Source organism: Rhinatrema bivittatum, chromosome 5 (assembly GCF_901001135.1).
Source record: "Rhinatrema bivittatum chromosome 5, aRhiBiv1.1, whole genome shotgun sequence".
Classification (NCBI taxonomy): Eukaryota; Metazoa; Chordata; class Amphibia; order Gymnophiona; family Rhinatrematidae; genus Rhinatrema; species Rhinatrema bivittatum.
This window is the reverse complement of record NC_042619.1, coordinates 108524230-108539397: the sequence shown is the minus strand read 5'-3', so window position 1 is coordinate 108539397 and position 15168 is coordinate 108524230. Positions and strand designations below refer to the sequence as shown.

At 43.4% G+C, this 15168-nt stretch overlaps 1 protein-coding gene across 3 annotated transcripts in view; it reads right to left on the bottom strand.

The window, feature by feature from the left end:
* Positions 1 to 14348, bottom strand: part of CCNA1 (cyclin A1) — a 60118-nt gene extending 45770 nt beyond the window's left edge. Inside the window, exons 1-5 of one of the 3 annotated variants that reach the window (XM_029602720.1) lie at positions 14158 to 14348; positions 11834 to 12066; positions 8444 to 8684; positions 7977 to 8101; positions 7587 to 7810 (exon numbers count right to left, since the gene is read on the bottom strand). In XM_029602720.1, the coding sequence (XP_029458580.1) occupies positions 7587 to 7810; positions 7977 to 8101; positions 8444 to 8684; positions 11834 to 12043 (800 nt within the window). In that variant the 5' untranslated portion in view covers positions 12044 to 12066; positions 14158 to 14348. Of the gene's footprint in view, positions 1 to 7586; positions 7811 to 7976; positions 8102 to 8443; positions 8685 to 11833; positions 12070 to 14157 lie in introns of all 3 variants that reach the window. The other 2 variants (XM_029602721.1, XM_029602719.1) reach the window with 2 other exon arrangements.
* Positions 14349 to 15168: the final 820 nt, after the last annotated feature.

The following is a 15168-nucleotide window of genomic DNA, read 5'->3' as shown; positions in this document are numbered from 1 at the left end:
GACTCATGGGTTTTGCCTCCCCTCCAGCAGATGGAGACAGAAGTTTTAATGGACTCTGCCCTATACCCTGAGGTGCCACCTAGAGTCTAGTCAGTATTAACCTTTCTGCTTGGATACAGCGTAACTCATAGCTTCCACTATAAAACTCCCCCCCCCCCCCCCCAGAAGAGCAGAGGGAATAAAAACCTGTAACGTAATGAATGAAACCATGCCTGTACTCATACCCTGTAAAGGGGGGGCATACAGTATAAGAGCATTCGATAAATCTGCAGAATAGCTACCGGCCGAGTGGACTCCATTTCCCCAAGGAAGGGACTCTTGACTGATCTGCGGAACTATAAAGACGAAAATTAGCAGGTAAGGACCAATTTTCCTTTCCCTGTACGTACCCGATCAGTCCAGACTCCTGGGATGTACCAAAGCTTCCCTAACCAGGGTGGGACTGAGAGAGTGCCACTTGGAGCACACTAGCCCTGAAGGAATCTGGCTCTGGGGCCCAGACATCCGGGTGATAAATGCCTGGCAAGAGAGTGTGTAGATTTCTAGGTAGCCGCCTGACAAATTTCCTGCGGCAACACCTGTTGACATTCCACCCACGAGGCTGCTTGCGATAGAGTAGAATGAGCCCGAAGACCCACCGGGATCAGACGGCCCAAAGCAGAAAGCCTATGAGGGAGTCAGTTGGACTGTTAGATGATCGAGGGGTTAAAGGGGCACTTAGAGAAGATAAGTCCATTGCGGAAAGATTAAATGATTTCTTTGCTTCGGTGTTTACTGAAGAGGATGTTGGGGAGGTACCCGTAATGGAGAAGGTTTTCATGGGTAATGATTCAGATGGACTGAATCAAATCACTGTGAACCTAGAATTTGTGGTAGGCCTGATTGACAAACTGAAGAGTAGTAAATCACCTGGACCGGATGGTATACACCCCAGAGTTCTGAAGGAACTAAAAAATGAAATTTCAGACCAATTAGTAAACATTTGTAACTTATTAAAATCATCCATTGTACCTGAAGACTGGAGGATAGCAAATGTAACCCCAATATTTAAAAAGGGCTCCAGGGGCGATCCGGGAAACTACAGACCGGTTAGCCTGACTTCAGTGCCAGGAAAAATAGTGGAAAGTGTTCTAAACATCAAAATCACAGAACATATAGAAAGACATGGTTTAATGGAACAAAGTCAGCATGACTTTACCCAGGGCAAGTCTTTCCTCACAAATCTGCTTCACTTTTTTGAAGGAGTTAACATGTGGATAAAGGTGAACCGGTAGATATAGTATACTTGAATTTTCAGAAGGCGTTTGACAAAGTTCCTCATGAGAGGCTTCTAGGAAAAGTAAAAAGTCATGGGATAGGTGGCGATGTCCTTTCATGGATTGCAAACTGGCTAAAAGACAGGAAACAGACAGTAGGATTAAATGGGCAATTTTCTCAGTGGAAGGGAGTGGACAGTGGAGTGCCTCAGGGATCTGTATTGGGATCCTTACTGTTCAATATATTTATAAATGATCTGGAAAGAAATACGACGAGTGAGATAATCAAATTTGCAGATGACACAAAATTGTTCAGAGTAGTTAAATCACAAGCAGATTGTGATAAATTGCAGGAAGACCTTGTGAGACTGGAAAATTGGGCAACCAAATGGCAGATGAAATTTCATGTGGATAAGTGCAAGGTGATGCATATAGGGAAAAATAACCCATGCTATAAATTACACAATGTTGGGTTCCATATTAGGTGCTACAACCCAAGAAAGAGATCTAGGTGTCATAGTGGATAACACATTGAAATCGGTGCAGTGTGCTGCGGCAGTCAAAAAAGCAAACAGAATGTTGGGAATTATTAGAAAAGGAATGGTGAATAAAACAGAAAATGTCATAATGCCTCTGTATCGCTCCATGGTGAGACCGCACCTTGAATACTGTGTACAATTCTGGTCACCACATCTCAAAAAAAGATAATTGCAATGGAGAAGGTACAGAGAAGGGCTACCAAAATGACAAGGGGAATGGAACAGCTCCCCTATGAGGAAAGACTAAAGAGGTTAGGACTTTTCAGCTTGGAGAAGACACTGCTGAGGGGGCATATGATAGAGGTGTTTAAAATCATGAGGTCTAGAACGGGTAGATCCATAGATCTCCAAATCTGCCTAGCCCCAGGCATTTTGGAACACAATCCCCCCCTCACTGAATTCATATCCAACATCAACTACGATAAACCTGCCATACTACTAGGGGACTTCAATATTCACGTAGATTCCATACCCCTTTCAAAAACATGTGAAACATTCCTTGCCGCCCTACAGGCCCTAGGCTTCACCCAAGTCATATCCACCCCCAAAGTGGGGTACACCCTAGACCTCATTTTCATCAACTCTTGCATCCACACACCATCTCCCACCTCCTGCACCCCTGTCCCTTGGTCTGACCACTCACTTATTGAGACTCACCTTACCATAAGCACCACCCACCATTTGTAATCCTCCCCAAAACAACTTCTCCTTCCGTAAACCCTGTTCGTCTGAAGAAGTCACCGCACTCTCCGAATCCCTAAGAAAACTAGACTGCTCCTCACCTGAAGCTGCACTCAGCTCCTGGGATAACCTCACCCTCGACATAGCCTGGCGTAAAGACCCAACCCAACAACACTCCACCACCTACCAAATGTGACTACTACGCTGCCAAAGTACATCAATATATTTATAACCTCAAAGCCCTCTTCTCATATGTCACCGCCCCTCTCATCGCCAATTAAGAAGCCAGCACAAAATGTGAAGAATTCGCTTAATTCTTCCATAACAAAAACAAACATACTCCTCAGGTTCTCTCCCTCTCCCACAACCACTCCCATGCCCAGCAACCACCACACCTCCCCCAACAACTCACTCAACACCATCGACCTCACCTCCAAGGAAATGGAGTCCATTCTCAAAAAAAATCAAGCCCGCATCCCACCCATCCAATACCACCCCCACCAAAACCCTCCTATCCATCCCCATCATTGCCAAACCCCTAGCAGACATCATTAACAGCTCCCTATCTGCTGGCTCAGTTCCCAATTCCCTAAAACACGCAGTCGTCAAACCCCTGCTGAAAAAAACCATCTCTTGACCCTAAAGACCAGGCCAACTACCGTCTCATCTCAAATCTCCCCCTCATTGCCAAAATCATGGAATAGGTGGTGAATATCCAGCTTATGGACTATCTTGAAGACAACATTCTTCACTCCTCACAATTTGTCTTCCGTAAGAACCTGAGCACAGAAACCCCTTCTACTATCCCTCACAGATGCCCTCCTCACTGGCCTTGACCACGGTCATAGCTTTCTCATTGCCTTCCTTGACATCTCTGCAGCCTTTGATACGATTAGCCACAACCTCTTCATTTCCTGCTTGGCTGACATCAGTATCTCTGGCATAGCCCTACTCTGGTTCAAATCCTACCTGGCTAACAGACATTTCTCTGTTAAACTTGGCAACTTAGAATCCACACATTTCGCCCTCACCCAAGGAGTGCCCCAAGGCTCCTCCCTATCATCCACCCTTTTCAACATCTACCTCCTGCCCCTCTGCCATCATCTGACCTTGACTTCAATTTCTACATCTATGCAGATGATGTACAAATCATCCCTATACGTGAATCATTATCTACAACACTAATTTTCTGGGAGAAATGCCTTGTATCCATAAACTCACTACTCACCTCCCTACAACTTGCCCTCAATTCCTCAAAAACTGAGCTTCTCCTCATCCACAACCACCAAACCCTTAAGCTCTCTCCTCCCAACGACCCTACAGCCACCTCTACAAAACCCAGGCGTTCTAATTGATCCACATCTAAATCAGACTTAAAAGAAGGCTTTTACAAGCGCAATGTTATAAAAAACTCAAGCCACTCCTCCACACACACGATCTCAGAACAGTCATCCAATCCACTGTATCATTCAAGCTGGATTACTGCAATTCCTTGTACCTTGGCCTTCCCTACTCCAAACACTACAGAATGCCACTGCAAGGATAATCATGAACGAATGCAAATCAGACCACATAACCCGCATCCTCAAAGACCTCCACTGGCTCCCCATCCCGCATCCTATTCAAAACTCTCACTATCATACACAAATAATTCCTCTTGGCTCAGCGAACCGCTCCGATCCACCCGCCCCATTAGAGCAAATCTCAAAAGGCACCCTACAAGTCCCACCCCTCAAGAAGGCCCGACTCACAGCAACAAGGGACCGTGCTCTCTCAATTGCTGGCCCAATTCACTGGAATGCCCTACCCACAAACCTCCGCCTGGAGCCTTGCCATACTAAATTCAGGAAAATGCTAAAGGCTTTGCTCTTCCACCAGGAATTTCCAGACTAACTCCACGTACCTCTCTCATCCACTTCTCTGTTATCTTTGACTCACTCCAAGTAATTTGGATCATGTAAATATGTAACCTATCGAGTTGTTACTTCTCTAGTTTAATTTTCAGGCTCCCCCTAGAGCCTCCTGCCCTTGAGTTTCTACTGTTGTCCCTCTCCCAACCCTGTTCATTGTATTTTCCACCTACTGTTGAGATCTAAACCAATATGATGTGCATTCTAATGTTGGTATAGAAAAGCTGTTAAATAAAATAAAGTTGACTTAGAAAATAGCCACTGCTATTACTAGCAAAGGTAACATGAATAGACTTAGTTTTTGGGTACTTGCCAGGTTCTTATGGCCTGGATTGGCCACTGTTGGAAACAGGATGCTGGGCTTGATGGACCCTTGGTCTGACCCAGTATGGCATGTTCTTAACCCAAGCATTCTGATTAGTATAGCAGAAAGACAAGGGAGTGGGAGGTTTTATTTTGGAACTGCCAAGACCTCTCCAATGTTCTTGTGTGTGTGTGGGGGGGGGGGGGGGGGGGATGTTATGCTGAAACTGCTGGGAAGAGAGGAACAGGAATTGAGCAGAACTTGATGGATAGTGTGATTGAAAGATGGGGAAAACAGGGTAACAGACTGGTAGGAGGAGTGAGAGAGACATTGGGGCAGAGCCAGAGCGAGAGCCTCTGCTGGGGACAGAAGGGATTTAGAAAAACGGTGAGAGAATGGACACTGGTAGGGGCAGGGTGGGAGAACAGAGATACTGGTAGAGAGGGGACGGAAATGTCCCTGTTGAGTAACCCTCTGCTCCTCAAAAGGTGCCCCCACCCCCTCCTGTCTCTTGACCACATGAGGCTCCAACACTGTACATTTGGTTCTTCGCTCTTGCTGCATAGAAGGTTGGCCACCCCTGCCATTGGAAGTCCGTTATTTGCTACTTTCTCACCAACCTCCTAGCAAGTATCAGTGCCTTCCTTTTCTACCCATTCATGTCACCCTTGATGCAAAAACGTTACACTGCAGCCCTAGGCCCAACTCATCTCCAAAGCTGCTGTATTGTCAGTGCACATTGTCCCAATAGCTGTCCTTCCACTAGTATGAGCTTTTTGGCTCAGTCTACTCACGGATCATGCAGCTACTACAGCTCAGGGAACAGCTGGGCCCAAGGCTGCCTGTCTACTACATCAGGAAAGATGGTAGCAGAGAGAAGAACAAAGAAAATAGTGACAACTTGTGTTACCTTATGCAATAGTGCCAGCTACTTAGGACAGAGCAACAGTGAAAAAGTAGACAAATAAGAACCATGCCAACTGTATAATGTGTTTAATCCAGTACACCACAGAAAAAAAAAATAAAATTAAAAAAAAAAACCACAAACCAAACCAAAGTCACCACTGCCTGATGGTCAGATCCAGGCAAATACCTGGGGCTCTCCTCACATTGTCTTGCAACAAAAAGAGACACCAGCAGTGAAACTGATAGGAACTCCTTTGAGAACATGCATGATCCTGCATGCTTCTTCCTAGCTATAGCATGAGCCCTGGCCCATGCAGGACACATATCTGGGACCTATTTTGTACAGCACTCTCAGAGTTCAAGTCTCTGCCGTAAGCCCAGGCTGAGACATGATAGCATGCATAAAATACTGGATGTGACTCACCGAGTGTTAGGAGCACAGTAATGAAGGAGCTCTGGCAGCCAAGGTAACTGAGCTAGCTACCCACTTCACACCGACTTCCCCCTTCTCCGGTAAAAACTGGGGCATCATGATGGGTTCATGTGCCTTCATAGCCTCTTGTCACTTGTTTTAAGTTTTGGAAGAGACTGGTGGGGCTTTCAGTGCTTCACTAGCTCTTCATTTGGTCATATGAGTCCTTTCCGTGTCTGCACTGCCTTCTTTGTGCAGGTTGGCAAACCACACAACGTTTTTGTTAATGTAGGTGTGCTTTGGGCATGTGAAGGTTGGGAAATACTGGTTTAAATCACCTAAAAAACTTAGTGTCAATAAAAACATTTAGGTTGGAAGCAGCCATGATGCTATCTGAAAAGTCTCACAATTACCTTGGTAATTGAATCCTACTGTTATACAAGGAGTTGGATTATTCCACATCAAGCAATTGTTCACAACAGTTCCCAGGGAGCGTGCAACAATTTAAAGAACCACCATTTAGGATAACTTGATACATAAAAATAAGTAGGTGATAGCTCAAAGAGGAAAAAAAATAAATACATCCATGTGTTTTTGGGGGGGGGGGGGGGGGGGGGGTTGTTTTAAGGCCTTGTATTCTTTTGTTGCTAGCCTTAAGTTCATTGCTGGGTTTGATGGTAGTGACAATTCTTGGCCCCACCAGAATCAAGGTTGCCATGTAACCACACCTCACAGCAGCCACATTAGTTTATCCAAAGTAATTTGGATGGAAAGCAAATGCAACTTTCAGTCTATCACATGGCAAGCTTGGTTCTGTTGGGCACAATGAATGGCACAAACATTGTCACTACCAAACCCAGCAATGAACTTAAGGCTAGCAACAAAAAAAAAAAAAAAAAAAAAGAGACCCAAGGCATTTAACACCCCCCCCCCCAAATACACCTGTGTGTTTCGGGTTTTAATTTTCAACAACTATGGCTTAAGGTTTTTGAAAGATCTTCCCATGCTTAAAATGGACTGTGGTTCTGGTACATGGACCGACATCAGGACCCCATGCATACCTCACTGATACATGTAAGGTATGTATATAACAGGGTGGGAAATGAGAGAAATAGACAGGTCTCACCTAGTGATAAGTACTGTGCAAGAAATGTGAATTCCTAAGCCACATTTTTGCTTTTCCAGCCTGCCAGGGGTGCTGTAAAGGCAGCAGTCCCAGCTCCCAAAGGGTGAGGTAGAGGGAGTCTCCACCATTGCAGTGTGATACGTGTGCACAGTCTGGCCACCAGGTAACTTTCCCCAATCATGGGCTAACTGCAATGACTGGGAGCTTATAAGTAGTGAGAGGGGGCTGGGAATCTGGTATTGTAGCCCAAAGGCCAGTTGATGGTCATTGTAATTTCCTCCTCTTTTAGATGTTAAGTCGAAGAATGACAGGAGACTCAAGAATTAATCAGAATTGCATTTTGAGTAATCTCATTCCTACTGCTACTTTAACTACATGTACCAGCTTTGCTACAGAACATGAAAACCATAATACTGAGTGTGTAGGGGAAAAAAAAAAAAGTTCACACTTACGAAGCCAGAAGAATTGCTGCAGTTCCTACCAGTTGTAGTTTTCCTCTAAGAACAGACATGCATGAAAGAAAACGGTCTAGATAGTTGACAGCCAAGTACAGGGTTTCGTCACGAAGTTTATACTCCTCACCGACTTCCACCAGCCAATCTACCAAGATGGCACGCATCCCTGCTGTGATGTCTGGCTGCTTCCGCATGTAGTACACCTTCGGTCTGTTTCTCATCTGTGCAGAAACATGCATGGCTCAATCAAGTTCAAAACTAAAAGCTATGCTATTCATATTCTTAATGCAAGAATGGAGGGATCAGCCAATAAGAGGCTTTATTCATTCTCTATCAAGGATCTTACAGGCAATTGAGAAGAAAAAAAAAAAGAGAAAAAGTATTTACTTCTGCTTGCCGAAGATACTGATGAATCTCCTCTATGTATTCTGCTATAGACATTACATCTGTAGAAATGTCAGAGTAGTCTTCAGATTGAGACTGGAGTGATGTGTCCACCATCATGGGAGATCCTGCATAATTTGATACAGACAAGCTTTACAAAAACATCCAAGATTGCATAAACCACCTTTACAAGATCAGATATTTATCAGCTGGATATAACCATTGATAATTGGCTATACCAATATGGTATGCCTCTTTGCAATCTATGACAGCTAGAAGTTTTAGGATGCTCAAATGCACTTTAAAAGAAAAAAAAAAGTTATATGGATCTTTAAAATTAAGCTACATATCCTGAGGGCTAGATTCAGAATGAGGGATGCAAGACAATGCTGAAGGAGTTTTGTATATGCAGTTGGCAAATGTTTTGTCTCAAGACTCACTTTGCATAGTTCATCACAAGTGAGATCTACCTGTACTGAGATCCAGGAACAAATGGAAGCTGTGCTTCATGGCTTCGGTATCCTCTTCCAATCTAGGTTGCACTTTTTCCACAATATCACAGTCATGTCCATTAATGCTCTCTGGCTCATCCACATAGATAGTAAAGCCCTGCTTGGGAGCTATATTTGTCATGTAGGTGGGAACCACACTCTTACTAAGCCGAGGAAAAGCATTTTCAGTCCCAGAAAAATATCCACTTGTGGTATTACTCTGAAACAATGCAGAACCAGTCAAAGAGTTAGTGTAAATATTTCTATGCTGGAGGCTCACTTCAGAAACTGCACGATGTTTACTTGAAATGCTATTAAGGATGTCTTGTATATGTCTGTCTGAATGCTCGTCTGCTGCTTTGTCTAAGTGATTTCATGAGCAGGAGCTATACAAAGTTAGATTGCTTACACCTGCAATGGGACAGATTTAAAAACTTGCATAATACCAGGAAATGGTGGATGGTAGATTTGACCCTCCATGGGTCCATGGCTGGTGGTGGATAAACAGAACTGGTTTTAGCTCAAGAGCATATGCTATTTAACCACTACTCAATTCAACTTACAGTTTAGTGCCAGGGTAAAACATCACTCATCCTAACCCCTGAGGTCTTTAGATTGTAGTCTAAGATACTATCTGGTCTCCACACTCACTATGATCTATCAAGCCCATGTAATACAGTATCTTAAGTGGTTTGGTAGTATCACTGACCATCATTTGAAGCAAGCTACAAGCTCAGATTTACATTGCTGATCTAAACCATAAATAAAAAGAAAACACAAAGTTGCTGCCTTAAATTCAAGTTTTCCTGGTGGAAGGCAGCAAGGGAAGCCTACAAGAGGCTGACACATCAAGGCTTTTCATAGCAATATTGAAAATCCTGAGCAAATTTCCTAGGGATCTATTTGATCACACTCCCATTACAGAAAGCAAGTTACAAGGTATTGAAAATACAGACTTTAGAAAATGTTGGAAAGTGATATGCAGGGCTGGATCCCTCAAGTAAGTTTTGGTAACACTTGAACTATATGAAAGCTCCCACATCCAGGAAAAAAAAGAAATGAATTAAAAAAAAAAAAAATCTCCAAAGGTGCTCTTCTGGTAAAAAACAAAGCTACTGGCATCCCAAGTTTCTTTATTCTTGCAGATGATAGTAGTCCAATGTTGTCAGCTCCTGAAAGTTACCTCGAGCCCTATGTTCTGCATACCAGAACCAAACTAGAGTGCACCAAGCGCGTTCAAACAGTACTAGACAGCAGACAGGCTGTGAATTGCCCAAACCTGCTGTTTAAGAGTAGGCCCTAACTTTCAAAAAGAGAATTCTTCTATTTGTACAGATTTACTATCTGATATAACATTTGAAAAACAGACCAGATGAGCAGAATGATCCTTAACTGCCAAAATCTTCTATGTTACATGTCAAGTGAATATAGATGTCAAATCTGGATGGGCATTGAGAAACCTGTTAGCACCACCTAAATGTTAGGGCAACATGAAAAGCAGAAACACAAGTGAGTTAAAGAGGCATGTATGAAAAACGAAGATCTTCACACCACGTTAAAAAAAAAAAAAAAAAAAAAAAAAAGAGCCAGTACCATTTACCAAATGGTCTCAATGTAGACAAAAGGTCTGAAATTTGTCTCAATTTAAAAAAAAAAAAAAAAAAAAGTGTTTTCTTGGAGAACAGCTAGTTTATAAGTATCAAATGCTGCTTTGGACAAAAGGTTTAATGTATTAGAAAGTAGGTAGCTCGAAGCCTTAAGCAATATTTTGTCCGCAGACACAGCTACCACCAATATAACCATGTGTTGTAGGTTTCACTTGAGTATGGAAATGCAAAGTTATTCTGTAAGGGAGAAACATGAAATCCTTTGGATCTACATTAGTACAAGAATAAAGACAGTATGCAAGGAAATCCATATTTAAAGGTATTAAGAGCCTTCCCTACATTACATGGGCTGAAAGAGGTTAACTGGAGTGAATCCAGTTTAGAAAGTCACCTTTTTGAAGCTGCATTTACATTTTAATTACTCCTCTACAGTGAACCTCCCCCACAGACTTGTTCATCATGTATGTTTGTCTTGATTGGGTTGTAGGCTCAGTGGAGCAGGGATGTCTCTTATAAACAGTGCTGTACAGATGCACATATCTAGAAGTGCTTTAGAAATGATAAATAGTAGCAGCAGTAACTAAATCATCCTTCAAGCACCATGCAGTCCTCTCAGACCCATAAATCTATTCAACACAAGTAGACAAAGTAAACCTGAGGCAAGATGATTTCAAAAGGCATGGTATGCATTCTGACTCCATGACTGAACTGTCTCAGTTCCACCAGAACTGAGACAGGAACCTTGCCTCCCCACTTTCAGAAAAAGACTTAAAACCTGGCTATTCTTGAAAGCCTTTCCAGACACCAACTGAACCCACTCTCAACTCAAGCAACTAAGAACTCCCGTCAGGGTAATCAACAACCTTTGACAACTCAATAATGTTCTCTCTCTTTTTTTTAATGAGGCAGGTTTATTTACCTTGGTTTTATTTACCTTGGTCATTCTTTTGTTATCTCAGTGTTAATCTCTCTTTTGCCTTCTCTTCATTCCAAGTTGCATTTTATCCCTGTTTTATTGTAACTGCTACCTTATTCTTCTATCACATGTTAATGTTTTTAAGTTATTAAGTATTTATTCTGTTGTCACACCTTGTTATTTGTAAACCGGCATGATGCGACTCCCATCGCGAATGCCGGTATATAAGAAATTTAAATAAATAAATAAATAAATGACTGGCATGGGTATATCTGTCTCTTGTATTTAATTTAGGAGGGTTGGGGAAATGAGGGGGGAGGAAAGAATGTGGTGTGTAGCTGAAGGGGGCTGCATTCCTTTCCCCTCCTCTGCCACTAGCAGCCTCTTTGGAAAATGGGTCCCCACTAGCTGTGCTGTTTAGGTCTATTGGTGCTGCTTCCTCTTTGGCAGATAAGGCCTGGGCTCGCCACCAGCCGCTCCCTCACACAAAAAAAAAAAAGTTCTAGTTTTTTCCACCTGCCAGTCACTATTCCCCCCCCCCCCATATCTATCTATGACATCCACTATGGATTGACAGGCAGGTGAAAAAATGAACTTTTTGTTTTCATATGATGGGCTAACAAGACACAATATGTACATCCTTTTATTCCAAAAGGGGTAACAAAGTAGTACAAATCAATAAACAGCAAGGTAATGTTTTCGGGGAAAAAAAAAACAACATCTATATAATTTTTCAAACTGCTGATCTCAGGCACATACTAGAGAAGTTTACATACAATGAGGTTTTTTTTTTTGTTTTGGTTTTTTTTAAAAGCAGTCACTATACAAATCACTGCAGTTTCCTACCTGGCCAAGTGACCTCCGGTGCTGCTCATTCTCACTTATCACTCCCAGCACAGTCCTTTGATTGAGTCTCTGAGACAGCAAGTTGGGAGCTGGAGGCAGGGCTTCACTCTTGAGGAAAGGGAAGAGGAGTTGGGAGCTCTCCTGCCCTCCACTGGTAGAGAATGAAGCAGCAGCTCTGAGGAAGCCATTGGAAGAGAGGCCACTACGCATCTTTGAAACTCAAGAGCCGCCAACTGCTAGAAAAAGGTAAATATCTGTATGAGATTAAAAAAAAAAATAATGCAGCTCACTTCCCTACCACCACAAAGACCACCACACAGTTACTTGGGATAATAGAAAGTAACTTCTCAAGTTTGTTTTATTGCTGTATCACCACAAAATTTTTCTCCACTGAAAGGGCAATGGCTGCATGGAACAGATTCTAAAAGGAAGTCATGACAAATAGATACAATTTAAAAAGTGCATGGGATCAGCACAGAGAAACGCACTGCAAACGGTTTAAAACTCCATCACATGGATAAGGACCAGCTCTTCTCATTACAAACATGTTGCCCCAATATTATTGCTGCTTCACTGGCTTCCACTGCATGGACACAAATAAAGTTTAAAGTTCTAATACTAATTCATAAAGCTCCCCATTATGTATTAATTCTCTTCTAAAAATATACAGATCATCTAAGGATTTTAAAATCTGTTGGATGCTACCTATTAGATGTTCCCACAATATGATCAGACTGAGTTCTGTGAAAAACCTTTGCAGTGGCTGATCCACAGTTTTTTTGAACTCCCTACCTGAGCAGCTTCGGAAGGAAGCTAGCTTTGCCATCTTTAAAAAGCAGCTGAAAACCTTACTTTTTGTTGAAGCATTTGGACTTCTGAACTTAAGTCAGCTTATTTTTATATGGTATTTTAGTTAGTAGAGGTTTGTGGTTATTTGTTCATATTGTAATACACCAATTCTCCTGCCTTCTACCATCATTCAGTAGCTTGGTTTACCATCTTTGGGTTGTCTCACTATGATATTGTGAATCAGGGAGCCCGTGAAGCTCTTATGTTAAAGCAGTGTTTATGCTCAGTATTTTCATCTTCCCCAGTAGGCCTGTCTGCATATTTTCTATGTTATTTTATGACTGTCATGTTGTAAGCCACCTAGAAGGGAGAGAGTAGTTTGTAAAATGTTTTAATAAATTAAAAAAAAATTAAGAATCTTGCATGTGAAGTAGCTAGGGGGACAAAAATGGAAAGTAGTCTGTGGCATTGCACTGGGAATTAAATTGGGCAGACTAGATAGATTTAAGTGCACTTTATCTGCCATCATGTTTTACAACCGTGATAAGAAAACATCCTTCAAGAACACAAGCAAGGAGAAATATAAGGGCAGAGAAGAGCAGCACAACCTAGAGATACTGGGATATTTGCGTTGGTATGAATCAGGTCACATTCTGGCAGATTGGCAATGACCAGGTACTACCGTAGTATCCAGAACAACCACAGGGTTCTTGGAGGACAGATGTTTAGACAAGAGTTTCACTAGCTGTTTGGATTGTTGCAGAGCTCGGCAGTGATACATGGCAATAGCAGAGGGGGCAGGAGGAAAGGGGAAGACTGCTAACTATTGAATTAAGGGATCGTATCTGGTCTCTAGAGGAAAATAGAGAATCAAGGAGGAGCAAACTTGAATAAGGAGCAATAGCCTAAACAGTGTGGATAAAAAAATAGTTTGGGCAGATTAATTAATTGGTTTAGCCAGTTTTCTGCTAAATTAAAAAAAAAATCAGGAAAACTGATCTGAAAGACAGAAAAGTAGGATAATAAGAGGGGGGCTTACGGACTCGCTGAATCATCCATAGTTCTATTACAAGATTGCTTTTGCCTTACTACAACCCATTCAAGTCCACAGGAGTATTTTTCTAGACTAGTTTCTTTACAGCAGTTCTCATCTTGTATATGGTAAGGTAAGGAGAAAGCGGAGGTTGTCTTCACTCAGTCCGCTGGCTCATGCCACTGGACTTGTTTGCTGCGACCAGGAAAAAGCGGAGCCCAAAGCGCTCTCCCAATACACTAAATATAACGGACCTCACAAATCCTCCAGCTGCAGCAAGCAACTCCAAGACTCTACACCCGGCGAAGCCAAGAGGAGAGCCACTGCTGCAACAACACCGATCGCTGCGTGCGCTAAGCACCACGCACGCACGCACCCACAGACAGACACCACCGCCATAACACAAAGGGCCGGAGCACGTCCAAGAGCAGCTTCAGCAGCTCCGCGCCAGGACCCAGCCACAAGCATTCAAACGAAAACAGCAAGGAAGAAAACGAAATACTTGCGGAGCCGACAGGAGGCGCGCCCTCGACTAATAGCACAGAGAAGAAGCGGGGTAGGGGGGGAAAAAAGCCTGTGCTGAGCTGTAAATAAGAAGCGGCTGGGTTCGCCCGGTGATTGCGAAGCGCCCGCCCTGCTGCGTGCGGAACCTGTGCTCAAATCAGCTCTCTCGCCTCCTCTCAGGCCGGCGCCGCACGAGCGCGTCTAATTATTTTCAATCCGCCCGCGTCTGTTGAAACCGACCAATCAGAGCCCGCGACCGCCCCCTTGGCGTGCGGGCGGCCGCCATGGCAACCGAAGTCGGCGTGCTGCGGGAGGCCGTGGGGCCGCGGGGAGGCGTCACCATGGACACGGCGCGGAGAACGCGCTACCGGCCCGGGCCCTAAGGCGGGTGGGAAGGGGCAGTGAGTCAGACGGCTCCCGGGTAGACAGGGTAGATCGGCAGGCTTAGCCTCGTCGCGCCCCCATCCCTACACACACACATATGCTGCTTCTGGAGATACAGTTTGAAATAAACCTCCCTCTATCTCGCTCCTCGGAAACGAAAAAAACAGCCCTCCCTCTGCCTGCCCACGGACCTTATTCACAGAGCACGGCCACTTTTAAAATTCCTTTTACAAGCACATGTTATCCAGGATTGAATAAAGTTAAATGCTAGTAAATGGTGATAACATAAGCATGCTTACTCACCAGAGATGAGGGAGTGTCTGTACAAAAATAACACGCTTTTTCGTCACCCATCCCATTGAGTGTTTCTGTTTCTCCAGATAGAATAAAGCAAAAAATGTATAGAAGGGAGGTCTCCAGGGTTTACTGGATGCAGCGTGAAAATGGAGCAGTGAGTGAGGTAATTGATATTTAGACTGTTTCTTCCTTAAGTTAACTTCTTTAGATACTAAGCTTTTTTCTCGTTTGTATCTACAGGGGAAAAGCTTAGTTAATCCGCTCCCTGGTCATTGCTGGTTGGCATCAACTCTGAAAGGACACAGAGCGTGAGCTTTAATGTCCATTT